This window comes from Mobula hypostoma, chromosome 6 (genome assembly GCF_963921235.1).
Source record: "Mobula hypostoma chromosome 6, sMobHyp1.1, whole genome shotgun sequence".
Lineage (NCBI taxonomy): Eukaryota > Metazoa > Chordata > Chondrichthyes > Myliobatiformes > Myliobatidae > Mobula > Mobula hypostoma.
The window spans coordinates 6,472,910-6,498,772 of record NC_086102.1 but is presented as its reverse complement, the minus strand read 5'-3'; the positions used below and the strand labels follow the sequence as shown (position 1 = coordinate 6,498,772).

Genomic DNA, 25,863 nt, shown 5'->3' with positions numbered 1-25,863 from the left:
AACACTCGCATGCTGTCTGGCACAGTCCTTGGACTGTATTGATCATAGACGCGATTGATGCACTTCACTGTATGTTTTGTTGTTTTAATGTACATGTCGCAAATAAAGCTAATATAATCTTTAAAGATTAACTTTAAGTCCAGCTGTGAAAGGAGGAGGGTTGGACATGGGACTAGCAACCCCATCCCATAAAAACCCAGAGATAGAGAAATGCCAACAGAAGCTTCAAACACCTCATCCCTGGGAGAGAAAGGATCTCTGAAAGTCTAGTCCAGGGTAGAGGACTCCGGTGAGCTGCTGGTGGCAGCCAATGGCCCAGTAGGGATGATGGGCTTAGGTAAGTAATCTTTAAAGATCGTTTCAACATTTATAAGGTCGCTGCTGAGCTCCCCACACTCCAAGGAAAGACATCCTAACCTGTCCAATATCTCCCTAAAACATTGACTTCAAAGTCCTGGTAACATCTTTGCAAAAGGTGCTGGTATACCTGAAGGCTTCAATGATGTACGACGTGACAGGTGAAGACCCGGTGTGTTTCCCCGGCAACCAGGTGAGGGTGACGCTGCTCCTTGTGACATCCGCAACCTGGGGCTTGGAGGGTGATCCCGGAAGAGCATCCGCATCCGTTTTAACATTGACCGTCGATGGCCCTGACTCTGTAGAGACAGCGAGAGGGAGAGGTAGAGAAGAAAAAAAATCGGAATTTGATCTCCTTCTGTGTCCATTATCTTGAGACCCCTGATCCACGAAGGACAACATCCAACATTTATCTGACCAGCAACCACAACCCTTGACCCACCAGTGACCTGTAGTTTAACCATGACTTCTCATCATCATGTATTCTACAGAATTTATCTCAGCCTGATTGTCCATCAACCTGGAAGTTAACCTCTGACCCTGCCACACCCTTCCCGTTATCCTCTGACCTTCACCAACACTTAACCTACTGATCATCCACTGATATTTCACTGTTTGCTCATGGATGCAGGGTTCATTGGCAGCTCTAATCTGTTCTGAAATTATCCCTAACCCTAACCCATTTCAATTCTACTGCCCTTTCTCACTCCGACATGTCTGTCTACAGCCTCTTCTACTGCCACAAAGAGCCAAACTCAAGATGGAAGAGCAACATATAATTCATCTGGGTAGTCTTCAACCTGATGGCATGAACATCAATTTCTCTAATTTACAGTAAGCACTCCCCTCTGTTTCCTCTTCCCACTTTTGTTTTCCCTCATTATGGTGGCCCACTCACTCAACCCTTCTTTTTCCTTCCCCTGCCCATCAACCCCCTCTGGCGATCCACCTCCTTCCCTTTCCCCCATGGTTCATTCTCCTCTCCTATCTTATCAGATTCTTTATGCTTTAGCACTTTATCTCTTCCACCCATCACCTCAGCTTCTCGTATTGTCCCACCCACTCCTCACTCTGTCCCCCAAAATCATCCCTGCAAAGTTACAAAACAACTAAAGGACAGCCATTTCTTGATGCGCCACATGGGCTAACCGCAGACATAATGGCTGGTTTGGGTGATTTGGGCCAATGTATTCCTCTATGATATAATTAGCATGTGAGCTCTGGATAATTGGACCAATAAAGAGATCACCCGTGCTATCATCGTTATAACTTGGCACTCATTGACTCAGCACCTGTCATTCAAGCTTATCTCATCTGTTGTGATCTCCTCTCCCATCGATGTGTGCCGGGTTGACCAGCTGAGCTTGTGACTGCTTTCTGACCTTCCCTGCAAACCCTGTCCACATCTATTTCTTTCCTTCAGCTTCTCAGTAGTGGGAGCACTGCTAATGAATTAACGTTGAGGAATTACCTCGCACTTCCAAAAACGCACTCCAGGAAGTTTCTCCACTTGAGCTGGTGGCTACGCACGTGTAGATTCCAGAATCCGTTACCTGGGATATGGACAAGAGAATTAAACATGATCTTGCGTTCTTTGCGAAGGCAAATGTAAAACATAGAACATCACACCACAGTATAGCCCCTTCGACCAACAATGTTGTGTTGACCTTTTAATCTACTTTCAATCTAACCCTTCCCTCCCACATAGACCTCCATTTTTCTATCATCCATGTGCCTATCAAGGAGTTTCATAAATGCCCCTAATGCCTCTATCACTCCCCTTCTCTGTATATAAAACTTACCTCTGACACCTGCCCTCGCATTAACCCTGTATTTCTCCTTCAAGTTTGACTTTCCAAAGTGAATTGCTGCCACTTCTCAGTCCTACCCTGCATCCTACCAATGTCTTGTTGTAACCCTAGACAACCTTCTACACCAGCCACAACTCCACCAACCTTCATGCTGGAGGTGGAGGAGAGAGATACGATAAAGGTCATTAATGTGCATGGAGGGTTAGTATCTGGACTGAGCTGCTGGGGAAGGTACAACATTTAAACACATTTCAAAGATTCAATGTCAATTTATTTTCAATGTATGTATACAGTATACAACCCCAAGATTCATTTTCCTTCAGATAGCCACAAAACAAAGAACAACCATGGAAACTGTTCAAAGGGAACAGTAGCGCACTGGTAGGCACAACACTTTACAGTGCCAGTGACCCAGGTTCATTTCCTGACACTGTCTGTAAGGAGTTTGTACGTTCTCCCCATGACCGCGTGGGCTTCATCCGGGTGCTCCGATTTCCTCCCACAGTCCAAAGACATACCAGTTGGTCGATTAATTGGTCATTGTGAATTGTCTTGTGATTAGGCTAGGGTTAAAATCAGGGGATCGCTGGACAGTGTGGCTCGAAAGGCCGGAAGGGCCTGTTCCACGCTGTATCTTAATAAAAATACCAAAAAAAATCACACAAGCAGCATATGAGAGGAAGTAACACAGAATATTAAACATTAAACCATAGCGTCATTGAAACAGTCTAGGAATGTTCAGTTCAGTTCAGTTCAGGGCTGTCCCAATCAAAATGGTATAAAATTGCAATAAAGAAGGGAGTAACCAGAAACACATCATAGTACACAAACACGAGGAAATCTGCAGGTGCTGGAAATTCAGGCAACACACATCAAAGTTGCTGGTGAACACAGCAGGCCAGACAGCATCTCTAGGAAGAGGTGCAGTCGACGTTTCAGGCCGAGACCCTTCGTCAGGACTAACTGAAGGAAGAGCTAGTAAGAGATTTGAAAGTGGGAGGGGGAGGGGGAGATCCAAAATGATAGGAGAAGACAGGAGGGGGAGGGATGGAGCCAAGAGCTGGACAGGTGATTGGCAAAAGGGATATGAGAGGATCATGGGACAGGAGGCCCAGGGAGAAGGAAAAGGCCCAGAGGATGGGCAAGGGGTATAGTGAGAGGGACAGAGGGAGAAAAAGGAGAGTGAGAGAAAGAATGTGTGTATATAAATAATGGATGGGGTACATATGGGGTACATATTTATATACACACATTCTTTCTTTCTCTCTCCTTTTTCTCCCTCTGTCCCTCTCACTATACCTATTGCCCGTCTTCTGGGTTTTCCCCCCCTCCCCCTTTTCTTTCTCCCTGAGCCTCCTGTCCCATGATCCTCTCATATCCCTTTTGCCAATCACCTGTCCAGCTCTTGGCTCCATCCCTCCCCCTCCTGTCTTCTCCTATCATTTTGGATCTCCCCCTCCCCCTTTTACTCACTCTTCCTTCAGTTAGTCCTGACGAAGGGTCTCGGCCTGAAACGTCGACTGTACCTCTTCCTAGAGATGCTGCCTGGCCTGCTGCGTTCACCAGCAACTTTGATGTGTGTTGCATACATCATAGTATGATCTACAGAGCTCTCTAAAAATGAGTCCAATCCACAAACCGCTGCTTTGAGCAAATACATGGATAGGAAAAGTTTAGATGGACGTGGGCCAGGTTTGGGAAAAGGGATTAGTTTAAAAGTTTTTAGAAGTTTATATTAAATAGACCTCATTAACTTAATTAGTTCAGCACAATATGGTGGAGTGAAGGGCCCTGCTCCCCTGCCTGAGACACAGTACGTACCTGTAAGAGTTCAGACTAGAAGTCAAGGGTGTTATTAGAGATCAGCACACTACAGGGCTCTATAATGATTTCTTTTAACTCAGCAAGTGGTTCTGATCAGGGATACAAGAAGAACTTTTGGGCACCAGAGTAGTGTCACGGTTAGCGCGACACCGCTTCGTCTCGGGGTGTCAGAGCTCTTTGCTCAGTTCCCCCGCTGTTCTGTAAGCAGACCCTGTACTTCCTCCCTGAGGAGGACATGGTTTTCCCCAGGTTTTCCAGTTTTCTCCCACAGTCCAAAGACATACCAGATAGGCTAACTGATCATTGTAAATTGCACTGTGATTAGGTTAGGGTTAAATCAAGGTTGTCAGGGGATGCTGGGGTGGCATGGTCCAAAGGTTTATTTGGCGCTGTAATGCTTAATAAACAAAAAAAAACAGAATTGGATAAGCTCAAAAGAAGGGCCAAAAGAAAAGCATTGGGAGAAAAGTATTATGGGGGTGATGGACTGAATGGACTCCTACCCTTTCAGTGTTTTGTGTGATACCCCTCCAGCTGCCTCCCAGGGTTCCAACAAATCTAATTAAAATTACATTCCTATTCCAACATGTTGGTCCATGGCCTCCTCTACTGCCATGATGAGGTCACACTCGGGTTGGAGGAGCAACATTCATATTTTGTCTGTGTAGCCTCCAAACTGATGCCACAGCCATCAATTTTTCTAACATCCAGTGGTTTCTCCCCCTCCCCTTCTGTCCTTTACATCCTACACTTACCCCTTCTCTTCTCCAAACTGTGATCTGGTTCCCCTCCTCCTTCCCTTTCTCTCATGGTCCACTTCCTCTCCTATCAGATTCCTTCTTCTTCAGCCCCTTTACTTTTTCCACCTATCACCTCCCAGCTTCTCACTTCATCGCCCCTCCCCCACCCATGCAACTTCCACATCACCTGGTCTCGCCTATTACCTGCTCCTTGCCCCACTCCCCACCACCTTATTCCAGCTTCTGCCCCTTCCTTTCTAGCCCTGAGGAAGGGTCTTGGCCCAAAACATGGACTGCTTATTCCCCTCAATAGATGCTGCCTGACCTGCTGAGTTCCTCCAGCGTTTTGTGTGTGTTGCTCTGGAATTTCGCCGACTGTCAGCATTAATCAGTGCTCTCGGGGGCTGACCTAGGTAGAACTGACTGCTTAGGTGACGAGTTTAATCCCATCCCAACAGCAGAAAGACATTAACCCCGCTGACCCACACATGCTTTGCAACATGACAAGAATGGCTAAATTGTTTACCTATGCAATGCTGACATTAACTTTTCAATAAATTGTATTTTGTCCAAAGGCGATTTAAAATTATTTATGCTGGTGGATATTCATGGATGCAAAGTAGTCTTATCTTCCTTAATCACTGTTTCTGAGTTCTTTGCATTAACTGTTATCACTTGGAGCTTTTCTCTTATTTACCGCACTGTCTTGATTCCAGTCAGGGACCAGATTCAAGCAGGAGAGATTTGTCTGCCCTGCTCACATACTGAGCAAGTGAACTGACTGGGGGAGTAGGAGGAATGAGATTTAGTCATCGGATATTAATTCTCAAGAAGGAAAAGGATCTTGTTGATATGTTGACTCTCAGTACTTTTGTATTAATCACTTATCATCATTCACACACCCCCTCCCCATATCCCTCATCCCTCCCCATATCCCTCATCCCTCCTCATATCCCTCATTCCTCCCCAAATCCCTCATCCCTCCCCATATCCCTTACCTCCATCTTCTTCTTATATCCACACTCCCTGTAACTCTCAACCCACAGCTTCCCATAATCCCTCTCCACACCTTCTCCCATATTCCTCATCCTCATTTCCCCCATATCCACCACACTTTCTCCCCCAAATTCCTCACCCCACACATTCCAACTCTCAATTTCTCCCATATCCCTCACCTCCACATTCTCTCCTCTCACCTTCAACTTCTCCCATATACACGAAACTCTCCCCATTTCTACATATCCCTGACCCCAGCTCCACATATCCCTCACACCACATCCCCATCCCTCACCCTCACCTTCTCCCCAAATCCCTCACTCCCCTCTCCCTAAATCCCACACCTCTTCCCCATATCCCTTAGAGAGTTACATACAGTAGGTGTATAAGAGATCTTGAAGCGTTCGGATGAATAGTATAGAGTTTATTTAAGCATTAGAGAAAAGGGCTTAAAATATATCAGGGCTCTATGATAGCGTAGTGTTTAGCACGGGTGACCTGGTTCAATTCCCGCTGCTGCCTGTAAGGAGTTTGTACGCTCTCCCGGTGATTGTGTGGGTTTCCTCCGGGTGCTCCAGTTTCCTCCCACAGTCCGAAGGTGTACCGGTTGGTAGGTTAATTGCTTATTGTAAATTGTCTAGTCATTAGGCTAGGATTAAACCCAAGGATTGCTCCCATATCTTATGCTCTTATAGCCTAAGAGAGAATGTCCAAGGCAGGTGGGATTTGTTTAAATTAATATATTGAGGTTTTAAACCAAGGGTGTGCATCATATTGGACAGGTTAGTATTTTCTAGTTGTTATTTCTTTATTAAACTGTGCAATTGCTGAGAGTTCAGTACTTTCCTTTTCTTTAACATAAAATAAAAGCAGGATTCTCTTAAAACGGCCTCAATGAACAGCAGATTCTGCGTCAGGAATGCAGTTTTGGCAGTATGGAATGCAAAGACAAATCTCTGAGGATAGTTCCCAGTGGTAAAGTTCACTTCAACTTCTTTCTTTAAATGTTTATTGATGCCTGCATCAGCATCTCACCAAAGTGGTTTAACTGTGGAATTTATTGAACAAGAACTGGCATCTAACCAGGGTTCTGACATCTGCCAGGGAAGGGATGTATGTTTAGGGAAAAAGTGTAGCTGAGGGACAGGGGCAAGGCTGTACATGAAGGAATGCAATACAAGGCCGGACTTGAATATCATTCAAATTTAAACACCCGTTCACACGGGCCCATCAAACCGTCTGGAGGCTGAACTCTGTGTGCAGGGTTGTCGTGGGACAGCACACTGGCAAACAGTTTACTTCAGAGTACACTCAACAAAGGGATTCACAAACCCATCCCACCATCAACATAGTCAAGGACAATTTAGTGTCTCAACTCCTCCCATTTCATATCAAAGGTACACTCAGTGGCCACATTATTAGCTACCTCCTGTACTGAATAAAGAGGCCACTGAGTGTATGTTCCTGGTTTTCTTCTTTTGTAGCCCATTCACTTCCAGGCTCAGGGTGTTGTGTGTTCGGAGATGCTCTTCTGCACACCACTGCTGTAGCACGTGGTTATTTGTGTTACTGTCACCTTCCTGTCAGATTAAACCAATTCTCCTCTGAATTCTTTCACTAACAAGGCATTTTCAACCACAAAACCGCCACTCAGCAGATATTTAAAATTTATTCTTCACTACCATTCTCTGTAAACTCTAGAGACTGTTGTGCATGAAAAACACAGTGGATCAGCTGGTTCCTGAGACACTCAGATCACTCCATCTGGCACCGACAATTATCCTACAGTCAAAGTCACCTGGGTCATATTTCTTTCCACTCCTAATGTTTGTTCTCAACAACTGAACCTCTTGACCATGTCCGCATGCTTTTATGCATTCAGTTGCTGCCACATGATTGGCTGATTAGATATTTGCATTAATGAGCAGGTGCACATGTGTACCTGATAAAGTGGCCACTGAGTTTATATTAGATTCAGACTTATTTATTTATACATTGAAACATACAGTGAAATGAGTCATTTGCATTAACAACCAACTGGAATTTGAGGCGATATGTGTGGGCTGCCACAGCATATCCTTCGGTTGTGTTGGTTGTTAACGCAAACAACGTAATTCACTGTATGCTTCAATGCACTTGAATCTCAAAAATTTTCTGTGAAACTGCAGCTTCATTTCAATACAAGGGACATGGAGTACATGAGAAAGTACAAGCGTGCAAGGCCCTGAGAAAACCAGGCCTGCAGTGCTCAGTACAGACCATTGAGGAAATCTTCAAAAGGCAATATCCATCAGTAAGGACCCTCACCACTCAGAACTCCTCTCATTGAGACCATCAGGGAAGAGGTACAGGAGTCTGAAGACACACACTTAAAACTTTAGGAACAGCTACTTCCCCTCTGCCAGCAGATGTCCGAATGGACAATGAACCTCACTATTTGCACCACATGTTTAATTTTTATATGTAGTTCTATATTTCTCACTATATTTTACAGTATTTTTTATGTATTGCACTGTACTGCTGCCACAAAACAACAAACTCCATGACATATGTCAGAGATGAACTGGATTTTGATTCTATGGTAAGGACCTCTTTATGTAACAAAGAATTTATTTGCATTGCAAGCAGCTCAGAGGATGCTCACAAGAGCAACTGCAGATGCTGGAATCTAGACTAAACTGCGGCAGGAACTCAACAAGGCAGGCAGCATCTGTGGGGGTAAATGAATGGTCAATTTTTGAGTGTCACAATAGTGAAAGGTTTCCATTTGTAACACAGACAATCCCTCACCCTTCAAAGATGATGCTTGACCTACTGAGTTCTTCAAGCAATTTTTAATCAGAGAAGATTATAGAACACAGCTCACAGCACAGTACAGGCCCTTTGGCCCATGATGTTGTGCCAATCCTTTAAACTGCTCCGAGCTCAATCTAACCCTTCCCACTCACATTTCTCAGTCTCCATTTTTTAACATCCTTGTTGCCTATCTGAGAGCCTCTTCAATGTCCCCAATGTTTCGGCCTCTACCAATACCCCTGGCAAAGAATTGCACCCTCTATGCAAAAAAAAACTTACCTCTGACAACCCTTCTACACAGTTCTCCAATCACCTTAAACTTATGCCCCCTTGTAGTAGCTATTTGTCCTGAGAAACAACCACCTGAGCGGAGGCAAGCCAGAAGTAGCAAGAAACTTACTCAGCTCCAACACCTTATATTCTCATTTCAACAACCTACTAAAGAAGAGAATTTCCAAATAAGACCATAAGACATAGGAGCAGAATTAGCCATTCAGTCAGTTGAGTCTGTTCTGCCATTCCATCATGGTTAGTTTATTATCCTTCTCTATTCCATTGTCCTGCCTTCTCCCCATAAAGGGACATATTCTGTTCTGAGTCCGGTTCTAGACTCCCCCAACTAAAGGAAACAACATCTCCACATCCACTCTATCTAGGCCTTTCAATATTCAATAGGTTTGAATGAGATTTCCACTCCCTCCCCATTCTTCTAAACTTCAGTGAGTACTGGCCCAGAGCCATCAAACTTTCCTCATACATTACCCTTTCATTCATGTGATCATTGTCATAACCCTCCTCTGGACCCTCTCTAGTGCCAACAATCCTTTCTTAGATACTACTCACAGTACTCCAATGCCAAAGAGTTACTCCCTGAACATTTTAAGGTTGGAAGAGCAACACCTTATGTTCCATCTGGGTAGCCTCCACCCTGATGGCATGAATATTGATTTCTCTAACTTCCAGTAATTCCTTCCCCCTTTCCCTTGTCTCCTTTCCCAATCCTCAATTTGGCTCCCCTCTCAAGCCTTCTTTTCTCCTCACCTGCTCATCACCTCCCTCTGGTGACCCTCCTCCTTCCCTTTCCCCCATGGTCCACTCTCTTCTCCTATCAGATTTTTTCATCTTCAGCCCTTCACATTTTCCACCTATCACCCACTTGGTCTCACCAATCACCTGCCAGCTTGTTCTCCTTCTGCTCTCCCCCCCCCCCCCCACCTCCTCATTCTGACTTCTGCCCGCTTTCCTTTCTATTCCTGATGAAGGATCTTGTCTTAAAACATCAACTGTTTATTCCCCTCCATAGATACTGCCTGACCTGATGATTTCTTGCAGTATTATCTGGGTGTTACTCTCATTTCAAGGTTTGGTCCCCTCTTCTTGGCTCCCCCAACCAGAATAAATGGTTACTCTTGATCTACCCAATCAAATCCTTTAATCGTCTTAAATACTTCAATTAGATAATCCCTTAATCTTCTGTACTCATGGAAAATTCAAGACAATTTAATGTAACCTGTGCTTGCAATTTAACCCTCAAGCTCCCAGATGCCAGTTGTGAACCTCTTTCTCAGCAACTACCAAGGGCAGTGCATCATTCCTGAGGTGTGGTCTACTGTATGATTAGACCTTTAGATGGATATCCTAGCAGAGTTTTCACAGAAACAAGGGGCGGAACGATTGTGCAGACCCTTCACATCTCAGTTATATTTCTCCTCTCTACCTTAAACCTGCACCATCTAGTTCTAGATTTCTCTAGCCTGGAAAACAAGATTTTAACTATCTATCCCATCTCAAGCTTCTCATAATTTTATAAATCAGTGAGAATAACAGTGACAATAACACAACTTTGCATCAGGACTGAAAAAGAAGGGGGCAGAAGCCCCCTTATTCTGGCTTCTGCCCCCTTTCTTTACAGTCCTGATGAAGGGCCTTAGCTTGAAATGTGGACTCTTTGTTCCCCTCTGTAGATGCACTCTGACCTGCTGAGGTCCTCCAGCATTTTGTGTGTGTGTTGCTCTGGCGTTCCAACATCTACAGACCTTCTTGTCTTTAGTATAATCTAACCTGTGCAATCATTCCTTATAATTGGAGAACTCCATTCCAGACAACATTGTGGTGGACCTCATCTCCACCCTCCCCAATGCTGCCCCATCCAGACAATATCCTGGAAGACCTCGTCTCCACCCTCCCTTATGTTACTTCATCCAGACAACATCCTGGTTGACCTCATCTCAACCCTCCCTAATACTACCCAATCCAGACAACATCTTGGTGGACCACACCTTCACCCTTCCTTATGTTACCTCATCCAGACAACATTGTGGTGGACCTCATCTCCACCCTCCCTAGAGATTAGTTTATACAACTGCAGCTTAACTTGAGATGATAGCTAATGTTCCATTTGCTTTTTTTCTAATCATTCTTATATTTATTCAGTAGTTTGTGTAAGTCTGAGCTGGTGATAGAACATAGAACATTGAAAACTACATCACAGCACAGGCCCTTCAGCCCATAATGTTATGGCGACATTTTAGTCTATTCTAAGAATAAACTAATCCTTTCTCTTCTACACAGCCCTCTATTTTCCTTTAATCCATGTGCCTATCTAAGAGTTTCTTAAATTTCCCTAGTGTATCTGCCTCATCCACCACTCCTGGCAACATGGTCTACACATTCTCTACTCTTTATGTAAAAGTCCTACCTCTGACATCCCTTCTATACTTTCCTGCAATTACTTTAAATTACAACCCCTTATATTAGCAATTTCCACCCTGGGAAAAAGTCTCTGGTTGTACATGATCTACGTTTCTTATCACCTTGCACACCTCTAACAAGTCACCTCTCACCCACCTTTGCTCCAAAGAGAAAAGCCTCACCTCACTCAACCTTTCGATCAAACCTGATATGATTAAACAGCCTGAGAATTTCAGGGAAAGTCAAAAAAAACTTGCAAGCATTGGACAGAATAAAGACAGAAAATCCTAGATATACTTATCAGGTCAGACAGTGTCTGTGGGAGGCAAGGCAGAGTTAATGGTTCAGGTCAAAGACCCTTCATCAAAAATGGTGTCTTCAACCCAAGATGTTATCTCTGTTTCCCCTCCCACAGACGTGGCATGATAGAGCATTTGCATAGTCTTTTGTTCTTTGTTTATTGTTGAGAATTTCAGGGACTATATCAGCAAGCAGAACTCAGGGTAAAGGGAGAAATCCCCACCACCATCAGAATCTAGGTCCGAGACAAAGTTGCATTCTAGGTCTATGCTTAAGAACCAGCTTGATGATAGAACTTTTGGTCTCCTGTGTTAACTTACTCCTTGTTGGTAAATTGGTTTATTATTGTCATGTGCACCGAGATACAGTGAAAAGCTTGTCTTGCATACTGTTCATACAGATCAAATCATTACTCAGTGCACTGAAGTAGTAGACTCAGATTCAGGATTGTTTAACATCATTTCCAGCACACAAGTGTAAAGGAGAACAAAGTAATTTGTACTTCAGATCTGACACAGCAGGAAAAAACACAAAAAGATAAAGAACACGATAATGATTTTAAAACACAATAAATATAAATACTTAAGACAGGTTACATACATAGATTGATTGCATGTCCATAAAGTGACACTAGACACAGGAGTGTCTGTACATAGGGTGACTGACAGGAAATGATAAAGTAGTGGTGGTGGGGGGTGTGGAGGGGTGGTTAGTGAGTGGAGGGGTAGATTAGTCTCTGGGGAAAGTAACTGTTTTTGAGTCTGGTGGTCCTGGTGCAGATGACACGTAGCTTCCTCCCTGATGGGAGTGGGACAAACAGTCCATGAGCAGGGTGAGTGGGATCCTTCATGATGTTACAGGTACTTTACCATACAAGGTAAATTTATTACAGAATGCAGAACAAAGCGTTACAGCGACTGAGAAGTTGCAGTGCAGGTAGAGAATAGGGGCCGTGGACAATTCTGATTTGATGGAGATGGACGTGAAAGCACAGAGGAACATCTGGAGAAACTTCTGAAACGCTCGTTCACTGCTGTCGTTACTGCGCAGTCGGGAATCTTTCAGAGGGAAGGCCTCAAAATCCCCGGCTTTGCCTGCTTTTGGTGACCGAGATGGAGGTTGAATCGTTCGGATAGAGATGGCGCTCAGTACTCAGTGTCAGAGAGCTGATCAGAGCTCGAAGTTTTCGGATGACTCAGAGTCGGATTGTGGTCGGGCATGGCAGGGAGAGTTTTTCTTCCTTCTCCCGTCTGCGTGAGATGTGGGACATTTGAGAGACTTTGAACTTTACTGTGCTCATGGACTTCTTCATCAAGTTATGGTATTGTTACAATGTTGTAACTATATGTTATAATTATGTGGTTTTGTTAGTTTTTTTCAGTCTTGGTCTGTCCTATGTTTTGTGATATCACACCGGAGGAAATATTGTATCATTTCTTAATGTATGCATTACTAAATGATAATAAAAGAGGACTGCATGTCTTCATAATCTAAAGAATAGGTGCACAAAGTACTTTGTAGATTGTGAGGTCAAAGGTCCATCTTATCATACGAAGGAACTGTTCAGAATTCTTATAACAACTGAGTACAAGCTTCCCTTGAGCCTGGTTGTATGTCCTTTCAGACTTTTTTATCTTTTGCTGATGGAAGGAGGGAGAAGAGAGAATGTAGGATTCAGTGTCTATTTCTGTCTAAGATCCTAGGGTATCTTGACAGAGTGGATGTGGAAAAGCATCGGTATATTAAATTAAATTGGTAAATTGGTTTATTATTATCATGTGTACCGAGATACAGTGAGAAACTTGTCTTGCATGTAGTTCAGGCAGGTTAGTTCATTACAATAGTGCATGGTGGGGTGGGGTGGGGGGAGGGGAGACAAAGGTAAAGTAGTAACAATGCAATTTCAGGTTATATCGAGAATTTCAGGATGAATATTGTATACATTCTCTGACATTGAAAGTAACTATTAAACTATTGATAGAGTGGATGTGGAGAAGATGTTTCATATTGAATTGAATGGATTGTATTTCTTACATCCTTCACATACATGAGGTGTAAAAATCTTTATGCTACGTCTCCATCTAAACGTGCAATGTGCAATCATAGTAATTTATAATAAATAGAACAGTCAATGTAATATAGAGTACACTCAGATCAGCATGAGTTCATCAATCTGATGGCCTGGTGGAAGAAGCTGTCCTGGAGCCTGTTGGTCCTGGCTTTTATGCTGTGGTACTGCTTCCCAGATGGTAGCAGCTGGAATAGATTGTTTTTGGGATGACTTGGGTCCCCAGTGATCCTACAGGGCCCAAGAGCACAGCCTCAAGTTAGAGGCCCAATCACATACAAGAGAAAATCTGTAGATGCTGGAAATCCAAGCAACAGACACAAAATGCTGGAGGAACTCAGCAGTCCAGGCAGCTTCCATGGGAAAGAGAAGACTGTCAATGTTTCAGGTCAAGATCCTGACACCTGCCAAAGTTTCGACCTGAAATGTCAACTGTACTCTTTTCCATAGATGCTGCCTGGCCTGCTGAGTTCCTCCAGCACTTAGCGTGTGTTGCTCAGAATAGAAGGATGTCCATTTGGAACAGGGATGAGGAGGAATTTCTTTAGCCCGAGGGTGGTGAATCTATTAAATTCTTTGCCAAGTTATTGGGTATATTTAAAGCAGAGGTTGATAGGTTTTTGATTAGTCTGGGCATCAAAGGTTACAGGGAGAAGGCAGAAGAATGGGGTTACAAGGATAAAAAAATCAGCCATGATGGAATGGTGGAACAGACTTGATGGGCCAAATGGCCTAATTCTGCTCCTATGCCTTATGGTCTAATAGAGTGCAAGTTCGTAATGAGGTAGACTTCCTGGCTTAACACCAAGTTCCTATTAGATGGCATTCCTGTGAAGAGCCACAAAATGGTTTCAGCTACATTAGAAATGCTACATAAATGAAAGTTGTCCCTGTTGTTCGGGAAACGGTGATGGACAGTATGGAAAACCTACCCTCAAGTTCTTTATCTGCAGACTTCCAAGCTCCTGCAGGGACATCCGGGGGTCCTTCCCGAGGAGGCTGACACCGTCCTTCAGCCAGCTGACCGTAGGGATGGGCTCTCCGGTGGCCTGACACTTCAGCAAGGCAGTCCCGTCCACACCCAACGTTTGATTGGCCGGACCCTGTCGAATGATTGGAGGTGGTCTGTCCGTCAGAGCTGTTCAGAGGCAAAGAGAAAAGGAGAGAAAAGATGAAGAGGTTTCATCCGTCATCTTCATTCAGTGGAAAATTCTTCTGAGAGTCCAGCACCAATGGAGTCAAAGGGTCATAGTCATACAGCACAGAAACAGGCCCTTCAACTCAACTCATACATACCATAACACTATAAGATATACAGTACTGTGCTAAAGTGTAGGCACAGTACCGTAGTAATTTTACACATTGTTCAAAATCATTAAAATTAGAATACTGAATTATAAAAAGGTATTACAGTAGCATAATGATTAGCACAGTGCTTTACAGTACAGGTGACCTGGGTTCAATTCCCATCGCTGACTGTAAGGAGTTTATACTTTCTCCCCGTGACCACATGGGTTTCCTCTGGGTGCTCCGGTTTCCTCCCACAGTCCAAAGACATACCAGTTGGTAGGTTTATTGGTCATTGTAAATTGTTTAGTGATGAGGCTAGGATTAAATGAAGGGTTTGCTGACACTGCATCTTGAAGGGCAGGAGGAACTGTTCCGCACTGTATCTCAATAAATGGATAAAAATAAAATTGTCAACTACAGCAACAGAAATGTTACATATTGTTTTAAGAAGTGAGAGGATATTCCAGATGTTATAAATTATTAGGGGTTCCAGCAACATGACAATAGCCACAGGCCCAGGCATGATGGCCTAGTCCTTCCAAGTTGCCATGACAACAAAGGTGTCTTGATTGACATGGGGGTTTGAGGAGTTGGGTAGAAGGGGCCAAAAAATCATCCAGAATCCCTCACTGCAGTTGCAAGGACACTATCTTGCAAACCGTCTGGGACTGCCTAGGAGTATCTGTGCAAAGAAAATTTATCTCATGTACACAGCCTGGAGATGAACAACTGTCAGAACATTCAAAGGTATAATGCTTTTCTTTCAAAGGGGAAAAAATGATTCTTCGAGTGTCTTTGTTTACTAATTATGAAATATTGGAGACGAGATTAGAAAATGCTGGCTTGATGCTCAGCCAAGAAATCACCCAATCAGCTGAGGACGTATTCGCTTTCTAGCTAACTGTTGGAAGGAAGACAGAGAATGAGCAGATTACAAAGCACAGAAGGAAGCCACTTGGCCCTTTGCGTGCGTGCTGGCACTTTGGTGGTGCTAGCTCATTAGCTTCATTATAATCCCCTTAACCCCTTTGATGTTTTTTTCTTGCGAATGCTGCTCATACGATGCTGCGTGTCTGTGATGCTGCTGCAAGGAAGGTTTTCATCACACCTGTGCACACGTGGACTTGTGCAGGAGACAATAAACTTGACTTTGAATCTGACCTGTTTTCCAGTTAATCCTTTGCTTACTTCACCTGAGACTATTAGATGGAAGCATCCCAAGAAATCATCACAAAAGAAATGCGGGAAGTTAGCAGCCACAGCTATAGCAAGTTATTTTTTGTTATTTATTAGTGCACTGGTCATGAGTTTCAGTGGAAGAGCCTGAAGACACAGACTCAATGTTTTAGGCAACACACACAAAATGCTGGAGGAACTCAGGTTTAAGATTCAAGATTCAAAAAACTTTATTGTCATTCTAACCATACATCAGCTCTGCAGGGCAGAATGAGACAGCGTTTCCCAGGAGCAGTGCAATCTTAACATAACAAACACAACACTAAGTAATAAACATAACAATAAATAGTAAAACACAACAGCCACATGTCAGTTAAAATCAAGTTATAAGTGTCCAGTGCAAGTTAAAAGTGTCCAAAGCAGAGTCAGGTAGGGCAGCTATTTAGCAGTCTGACTGCCTGTGGGAGGAAGCTGTTTAGTAGCCTTGTGGTTTTAGTTTTGATGCTCCTGTAACATTTGCCTGATGGCAGAAGAACCAACAGTTCATGGAGAGGGTGTGAGGGGTCTTTAATGATGTACCGTGTCTTCTGGAGGCATCGACTCTGAAAGAGGTCTTGGACAGAAGGTAGGGAGGCCCCAGTAACCTTTAGGAATGCTTTAGGAATAGCTTCTTCCTCTCTGCCATCAGACTTCCGAACAGACAATGAACCAAATTGTGAACGCTTCATCATTTTTTTTCTTGCTCCCTTTTTGCACCATGTATTTAATTTCTTTTTATATATACATTCCTATTGTAATTGACAGTTTTTTTTATGCATTGCAATGTGGTACTGCTGCAAAGCAACAAGGCATATGCCAGTGAGATAAAACCTGATTGTGATTCTGATGTTTCTTGGTCTGTCCTCAATCTCCAACAGGCCAAAGAGAAAAGAAAGTGTTTGAAAACCTCTCCTTATCACTAATATTCCTTCTCATCAATCTTTTCCTTGCAGTAATGTAGCGGTTGGCATAATGCTATTATGCTGCCAGTGATCCGGGCTGTTGTCTGTAAGGAGTTTGAACATTCTCCCTGTGACTGTGTGGGTTTCCACTGGTTTCTTCCCACATTCCAAAGATGTGCAAATTAGCTGGTCGCATGGGTGTGATTGGGCTCACTGTGCCGGGAGGGCCTGTTACCATGCTGTATCTCTAAGTAAAACTCCCCTTAACTTTGTCCACGTCGAGCAGAACAATCCCTCATCTCTTCAGCACCCTCGACCAGAGAATGAAGCTTCCTGAAGTTTGGTGCGCAGAACAGGACATGAGTCAGCTGTTGGGATTTATGTTCCCAGCACGGAATCAGAATCAGGTTTACATCACTGACATACAGCATAAAGAGCTGCGACTTTGCAGCAGCGGGACATTGAAATACATAAAAGAGTCACTATAAATTACAAAAGAAAAAGAAATATGTGGTATAAACAGAGTTGAAAATAGTGAGGTAGTGTTCATGGACCTTTTAGAAATTTGTTGGTGGAGGGGAAACTGTCCTATCTTTAGGCTCCTGTACCTCCCCCCTCGATGGTAGCAATGAGAACAGGGCATGTCCTCAACGGCGAGGTGTCGTTAATGATGGACTCCGCCTTCTTGAGGTATTGCCTTTTGAAGATGTCCTCGAAGGTGGGGAGGCCCCTCGAAAACTGGGCCATCTGAAAACTGTAAAATGGTATAATTTCAAAATTCTACACACGCGCACACACAGAGGAAGAACATTGCAACTGTACTTGTCTGGAATTTGAGGTGAAGGGCCAGGGTTTTATAGTGCTGGATATTACCACAGCTGACAGCAGAAAATGAGGTAAATATGATCTCTCATTGCCTGTTTGAAGGCCATTATCAATGGAGACAGGAACATAAATGGGATAATTGAAGGGAGTCTCGTCACAATGGAATAGACAGAAGCCATGAATGAGTCCTTGAACATTAAAGGCAAGAATTTTCTCATTACCAGCCTGCTTTGAACGCAGAGATTTTGCTAGTTCTCTCAGTCCATCACTGAACTGTCACCGGGTGCAACCGTTAAGAACACCCTGAGCTCTCAAACCACTATTTCTCTCTCCCTTTCCCTCTCTCTTATCCTCTCCCTTCCTCATTCTGTGTTTTATTCTCTCCCTCTTTCCCTCTGTCATTCTCTCCCTTCCTCATTCTGCATCTCATTCCTTCTCTCTCCCTCTCTCTTCTCCCTTCTGTTTCACTCTTTCTATCTTTTTTCTTTCTTTCACTCTTTCCTTCTCTCTTTTCCTCATTCTCTCATTTTTGCTTACTCCCCCTTTCCCTCTCTCTCCTCTCTCTTCCTCATTGTCTAACTTTTTCTCTCTTTCTTCCTTTCCCTCTCTCCTCTTCCTTCCTCGTTCTGAGTCTCATTTTCTCGACCCCCCCCTCTGTTTTTCTCCCTTTGTTTGCCTCAGTCTCTTTCCCACTCTCTCTTATGGTGTCTTTCCCTCTCTGTCTTTCATTTTTTCTTTCCTTTTCTCTCTCCCTCTTGTTCTCACTATTTCTGCCCTTCTCTGTTTCCAGTTCCTTCTCTTTCTCCCTCTCCCTCACTGTTTCTGCTGCTCGCAGTGTCTCCCACTTTCTCTCTCCTCTCCCTCTGTTCCTCTCTCTACCACCCTCTATCTCTCCCTCCCTCCCTCCCACCCTCTCCCTCTCTGTTTCTTTCTCTCTACCGCTCTCTCTTTCTCCCCAACCCCCCCCAACAGACACTGCCATTTATTCCATCCGCCGCTGTCACAATGAGTCACACAGCCTTGTGGACAGATATTAAAAAATACTGCCTCGCCGTTCATTTTAAATGACCTTTTAATCTACATGTAAATTTGAATCTGATGAAAATGCATCACTTTGTCAACTTGCAGAGGTCATAGCCTGGAGGTTAGACTACAAATCCTTCTCGGGAAGCTGTTTCCATTCTCCTTCAGGAATAAAACAATTGGAGGGAGAGGAAACCAATCTTATACCTGTCCACGAAGACCTTTCCGATTGTACAGCAGAGAGACTAACACAATCGCAGATGTGGGGGAAGTGGGGGGGGCAAGGGTTGTGGGGGTCTCACTGAGTTCACTTCAGCTACAGGAAAGGAATGGTCTGTGCTGGGGAGCAATTTTCATCTGACACTTTATGACGGATTTCGTTCTCGTAAACCCTGATTGCTTATCATCTGACACATTGTGTAAACTCTATGTTGTCAAGTGGAGTCCTCTGAGGGCAGTGGAGTTGGTTTTCAGAGCTGACCCTCCCCCTCTCCCCACGAGTGCCAGGAGAGGAATGGCGTTGACCTATTTGTGCAAGAAGGCAGGAGATAGGGCTTCCACTTCGCCAGATTCAACAGCGATCAGGAATGGTCGGGGGGGGGGTGGGGGGAGTTACAACTGTGTACAAAAGGGGCAGAAGAGATTCACATTTATTATCTCTTTCACACACACACACACACACACAAACATACATAGGCAGACACAAATGCAGATACACACACACACACACACACACACACACACAAACATACATAGGCAGACACAAATGCAGATACACACACACACACACACACACACACACACACAGCTCAAGCATGAATATTTCAAAACACTGTCATAGACTCAGCCAAGCCTTCGTGATGCCAGGAGTCCTTTCTTCTGATCATCATCTGTCTGTTCCATCCTTGAACAAAGCTGGGTAGAGGTGTGTGGATGGTCACCTCACCATCAAGCTCCTTCACCACTGTCTCCATGTTCTGCAGTAACCCACAGCCACCACTTCTCCAGCCCAGACTCAATGCACTGGAATCTGATCAAGACAACTCATTCCTTCATTTATTTAGAGATACAGCATGGTTACAGACCCTTTTGGCTTAAACAGCTCACGCCACCCATTTATACCTATGCGACCAATTCATCTACGAACCCATACGTCTTTGGAATGTGGGTGGAAACTGGAGCATCTAGAGCTGGGGTTCCCAACCTGGGGCCCACAGACACCTCAGTTAATGGTAGGGGTACATTGTGTTGTGTTCATCCATCATTGTCAATAAAGACCTCGACACCACTATGATGGTGTCGAGACTAGCGCGTAATTTGGATTTAAGTGAGGGAGAGATGCGCAGTGTCAGCCTCACTCTCTCTTCCCAATTCCCATCTGAATCCAGTGGCAAAACAAGAGTCGAGATGGCTGGAGATGGGACTAGGCGCAGTGGATGACCAGGACGTCTTCTGTGTCTTGTCCTGCTCTACATGTTCCACGACGCTTGCAGAGACCGCCTTCTTGACCGTTGGCCCTTCCATTGGTCTCGTCCGCTCAATCCGTACATGGCATAAAAAAGGTTGGGAAACCCTGTCCCAGAGGAAACCCATAATGAGGGAACATGCAGGCTTTTTACAGACTGTGGTGGGATTTGAACCTGTGTCACTGGTACTGTAATGGCATTACGCTAGCTTCTATGCTACTAGGTTGCCCAAAGAACGTCTCCTTTGTGATAGCTTGTGATCTGCTTTTGGGCACTTGATACAAGATAATTTTAAGTTTATGTTTGTGCTACGATGCTGTACCGCCCGTTTTTTACCCAAGCCTCTGTGTCTTTGTATGAGAAAGGGGAGGGGAGAGACCAGGGTAACATAAAACCCAGCGTGCCGTCCAGAACACGCCCTCTTCACATTACCACCATCAGCGAGGAGGGACAGGAGTCTGAGGACACACACTCAACATTATAGGAACAGCTTCTTCCTCTCCACCGTCAGGTTTCTGAATGGACAATGAACACATGAATGAATACTACCTCTCTACTTTTTTCTTTTTTTTCCCACTACTTTTAAAATTTTATTGATGTATGTACTGTATATAGACAGTAATTTATGGTAATTTTATGTATTGCACTATTTTAAGGCATCCATTAGTCTTGCAAGACCATGGATCTGCGCCTGGAAAGTCTTCACTCTCCAGGGCGCAGGCCTGGGCAAGGTTGTATGGAAGACCGGCAGTTGCCCATGCTGCAAGTCTCCCCCCTCCATGACACCGATGTTGTCCAAGGGAAGGGCATTAGGACCCATACAGCTTGGCACCGGTGTCGTCGCAGAGCAATGTGTGGTTAAGTGCCTTGCTCAAGGACACAACACGCTGCCTCGGCTGGGGCTCGAACTCACGACCTTCAGATCGCTAGTCGAACGCCTTAACCACTTGGCCACGTGCCCTATACGGGCACTATACTGCTGCCACAAAACAACAAATTTAATGACATACAGTACAGTGCAAAAGTCTTAAATATATATTTAGCAAGGGTGCCTAAGACTTTTGCATAGTACTTTATTTGTCAATGTGGAATGGAGAGTAAGTCTGTAAATCTAGTGGGAGCAAAGGATATTGGGAATGGTGAGGGTGGTGCACCACAAAATGAGTGTGGGACAGTTGACACACCCAGCCCTGAGACACCAGGCAAAAATATTTGATTCCAATCAATTGGTTTATTGATCATTAAGGAATGTCTCTCTGGTGCTTCCCACTCCCTTCCCCTTTTCCCAACCGTCTTTCGCCTCTCCCTGCCCCCTTCCCATTCTCAGTCTACAATGGATCAGAATCAGGTTTATCATCACTCATATATGTCACGAAATTTGTTTTTCTGTGTGTGGCAGTATTACACTGCAATACATAAAATTACTAAGTATTGTGCAAAAGTCTTAGGCACCCTAGCTATATATATAAAGCTGATTCCGATTCACGATCACCTCCCACCAAGCAATCCAGAAAGAATTCCAAATTGAAAAAGCCTTTGTGCGTGTTTGAGACAGTGTTATGTGTAAAAGGCTTGTGCAGAGGCAGAAGCCAGCTTGATCAAGAGGTAATCCCAGTATGTGATTCCAAAGTGCTGGAATCTCTTCTCATGAGCACCACTTGTAAGGGCTTAGACTGAAAGGCAAGGAGGCATCACTTCAAACAAATCCCTGGCTAAGAACGCCTTAATGACTAGGTTTACACTGTGCTTACTTCCTCCTCTGCTGCAAGCCATTAGCCGCAGCTAATAAGATAAGAAGGGGCATTGAGAACCAAAATGGTAAACCAAGCCAGGGGAGATTAGCTTACGTCAGAGTCCACTGACTTCTCCCGCAGGCTTTCCAGAGATAAAATGCAGGCTGGGATTTCCTGTATATTTTTGGTCACTGTTCCATTGCTTGAGGTTTTCTGTGAAATGGCAATTTCCCTTCAATCAGTTAGCTATTGAACCAAGTTGCTGGGTATATTTAAGGAGGAGGTTAATAGGCTCTTGAGTAATCATGGCATCAAAGATTACGAGGGAAAGGCAGGAAATGGGGTTGAGAGGGGTAATAAATCAGCCATGGTGGAATGGCAGAGCAAACTCGATGGGCCAAATGGCCTAATTCTGCTCCTGAAGAAGGGTCTCGACCCGAAATGTTGACTATCTATTCATTCCCATAGTGTTCCTCCAGCAATTTGTGAGCGTTGCTCTGAATGTCAAGCCTCTGCAGATTTTGTCATGTTTATAATTCTGCTCCTATTTTATATGGTCTATCTGACACAACCGTGATCACTGTCCAATATAGCGACCTTCTGATCAGTCTGCACCATAATGGACATTTCTTTTTTGCCTTGATTGTGTACGTGTTTAGTTAATGCTTAACTTGCGATTCCACATGTGTCCCTGATACTCTCTGCCTGTGATGCGGCTGTAAGCTTTTCACTGTACCTGTGCACATATGGACTTGAGCAGATGGCAACGCCCTTGACCTTGACTGTTAGGTTACATCTCTGTATCCTAATGCAGTTTGGCACAGTAGCACAGTGGCTATCATAACACTCTACAGCGCCAGCAACAGACCCATTGTCTGTAAGGAGTTTGTGCATTTTCCTCGTGACTGCGCGGATTACCTCTGTGAGCCATCTACGATGGCAGCGGAAGCATGGCGACACTGGCGGGCGGCCCTCAGCACGTCCTAGGAATCTGTTGGTTGTTGATGCAAACGACACATTTCACTACTCATTCTTTATGCGTCATGTCATACAACATGGGTGACCATGGTCTTTCCATGACCATGATTGTCCTTGGCCGGTGTTTCCACAGAAGTGGTTTGCTATTGCCTTCTTCTGGGCAGTGTCTTTACAAGATGGTTGACCCCAGCCAGTCTATACTCTTCAGAGATTGTCTGCCTGCTGTCAGTGGTCACATAACCAGAACTTGTGACATGCACCAGCTGTTCACAGCACCATCCACCACCTGCTCCCATGGCTTCATGTGGCCCTGATCGGTGGCGGCGGTGGGGGGGGGGGGGGCTAAGCAGGTGCTACACCTTGCCCAAGGGTGACCTACAGGCTAGCAGAGGGAAGGAGCACCCTACACCTCCTTTGGTAGAGACGTATCTCTATCCCACCACTGATATTTCACTGTGGGTTTTGATGTTTCACTGTGCATGTGACAAGTAAAGCTAATCTGATCTAAATCCACCTACACTGAACAGGAAACCTGCAAGTTCTGTAGCCTTTTTCAACTGAATCCTACTATCACTTCTTTTGGGATGGAAGAGGAAATTCCTGATTTCTTAAAGCCACAGTGTGAAGAAAGACTTCCTGACATCACCCCAGCTTTCATGCTAACATATATACAGAGGAGACATTGTCCAGTCACCGTGAATCATTTAGAATCCACCTACCCTGACAATGTGAATGGCTGCATGAAGATGTGCAGTTACAAGTCCTCTTGTGCATTGTACTTTTTTACATGCTTCCTGGCTTGCTTATCTGGACTGCACCCTTGTCCTTTCCATCTACGCTTTTCTTTGAGCTTTTCAATCCTATTATAGTTGCCTCGTTTCACAAACTTTGATAAATTTCGAGTTGTTTCTGGTTTGCCGCTGTGTTAGGATGGACCTGGCATTTCCGAGAATGAAGGGCTGGGCCAGAGGTGAATTTTTATTTCGAGGTACAGTGTGGACAGGCCCTTCCAGGCCATTGAGTCGTGCCACCCAGCAGCCCACCAATTTAACTCCAGTCTAATCACAGGTCAACTGACAATGACCCATCAACCTACCAACTGGTATATCTTCAGAAGGTGGGAAGAAACTGGCACATCTGCAGGAAACTCACACAGTCATGGGGAGAACATACAAGCTCTTTACAGACGGTGTCAGAATTGAGCACTGTACACTGAGATGCCCAAAGCTGCAATAGCATCACATTAACCTATTACCTAAAACCTCCAGTAATCTTTCCCCTTCAGCCCTTAGAATGATTGCATTTCTTACTTTAATGGTGAAAAGATGTATTTTACAACATTGGAAGGAGATTAATGCCCCAACTACGTTCTTTTGGTTTTCTCAGACGATACTATGTTTAAATTTGGAAAAAATCAGAAGTAATCTTTATGATACTTCAGTTAAATTTGAACAGACCTGGAGATCTTTCATTCAACATTTTCATTTAATCCTGACTAATCATTTAGTCCTGACGAAGGGTCTCGGCCTGAAACGTCGACTGCGCCTCTTCCTATAGATGCTGCCTGGCCTGCTGCGTTCACCAGCAACTTTGATGTGTGTTGCTTTTCATTTAATGTAACTTTTTTTTTCTCTTTGACCATATTTACATTCCCTTCCTGGCTCTTAATTGTTATTAATGGAGGTCGGGTTTGAGGACGTGATTGTTTAAATTGCTTAAGTCTACTTGGTACCTAGTTAGCCCATTGCTTTGCTTTGCTTTTTAGGTTAGTTGCACGGTGGGTTTATTTTGGGGGGGGGGGTTTGGGTTTTTTCTTCTCTTTATTGATATATATGGAAAATTAGTATGCTACTATATTACCTCGTTATTTTATAACTAAACTGCACTGCTTGTATTGTTTTTTTATGTATTAATCTCTCTTGTAAATTTATATCGCAACAGTGTATTAGTTTCTGTATGTAAACAACAGGAATTCTGCAGATGCTGGAAATTCAAGCAACATACATCAAAGTTGCTGGTGAACGCAGCAGGCCAAGCAGCATCTGTAGGAAGAGGCGCAGTCGACGTTTCAGGCCGAGACCCTTCGTCAGGTCTAACTGAAGGAAGAGTGAGTAAGGGATTTGAAAGCTGGAGGGGGAGGGGGAGATGCAAAATGATAGGAGAAGACAGGAGGGGGAGGGATAGAGCCGAGAGCTGGACAGGTGATAGGCAAAAGGGGATACGAGAGGATCATGGGACAGGAGGCCTAGGGAGAAAGACAGGGGGGGGGGGGTGACCCAGAGGATGGGCAAGAGGTATATTCAGAGGGACAGAGGGAGAAAAAGGAGAGTGAGAGAAAGAATGTGTGCATAAAAATGAGTAACAGCTGGGGTACGAGGGGGAGGTGGGGCCTAGCGGAAGTTAGAGAAGTCAATGTTCATGCCATCAGGTTGGAGGCTGATGATGCCAACCTGATGGCATGAACATTGACTTCTCTAACTTCCGCTAGGCCCCACCTCCCCCTCGTACCCCAGCTGTTACTCATTTTTATGCACACATTCTTTCTCTCACTCTCCTTTTTCTCCCTCTGTCCCTCTGAATATACCTCTTGCCCATCCTCTGGGTCACCCCCCCCCGTCTTTCTCCCTAGGACTCCTGTCCCATGATCCTCTCGTATCCCCTTTTGCCTATCACCTGTCCAGCTCTTGGCTCTATCCCTCCCCCTCCTGTCTTCTCCTATCATTTTGCATCTCCCCCTCCCCCTCCAGCTTTCAAATCCCTTACTCACTCTTCCTTCAGTTAGTCCTGACGAAGGGTCTCGGCCTGAAACGTCGACTGCGCCTCTTCCTATAGATGCTGCTTGGCCTGC

The 25,863-nt window shown here is 44.4% G+C and overlaps 1 protein-coding gene across 9 annotated transcripts in view; it reads right to left on the bottom strand.

Annotated features, from left to right (window-relative positions):
* Positions 1-25,863, bottom strand: part of robo2 (roundabout, axon guidance receptor, homolog 2 (Drosophila)) — a 1,315,623-nt gene that overhangs the window by 165,203 nt on the left and 1,124,557 nt on the right. For all 9 annotated transcript variants that reach the window (XM_063050228.1, XM_063050229.1, XM_063050235.1 and 6 more), the window contains 3 exons: positions 14,516-14,721; positions 1,829-1,910; positions 488-656 (listed from right to left, as the gene is read on the bottom strand). In XM_063050228.1, coding sequence (XP_062906298.1) covers positions 488-656; positions 1,829-1,910; positions 14,516-14,721 — 457 coding nt within the window. The remainder of the gene's footprint in view (positions 1-487; positions 657-1,828; positions 1,911-14,515; positions 14,722-25,863) is intronic.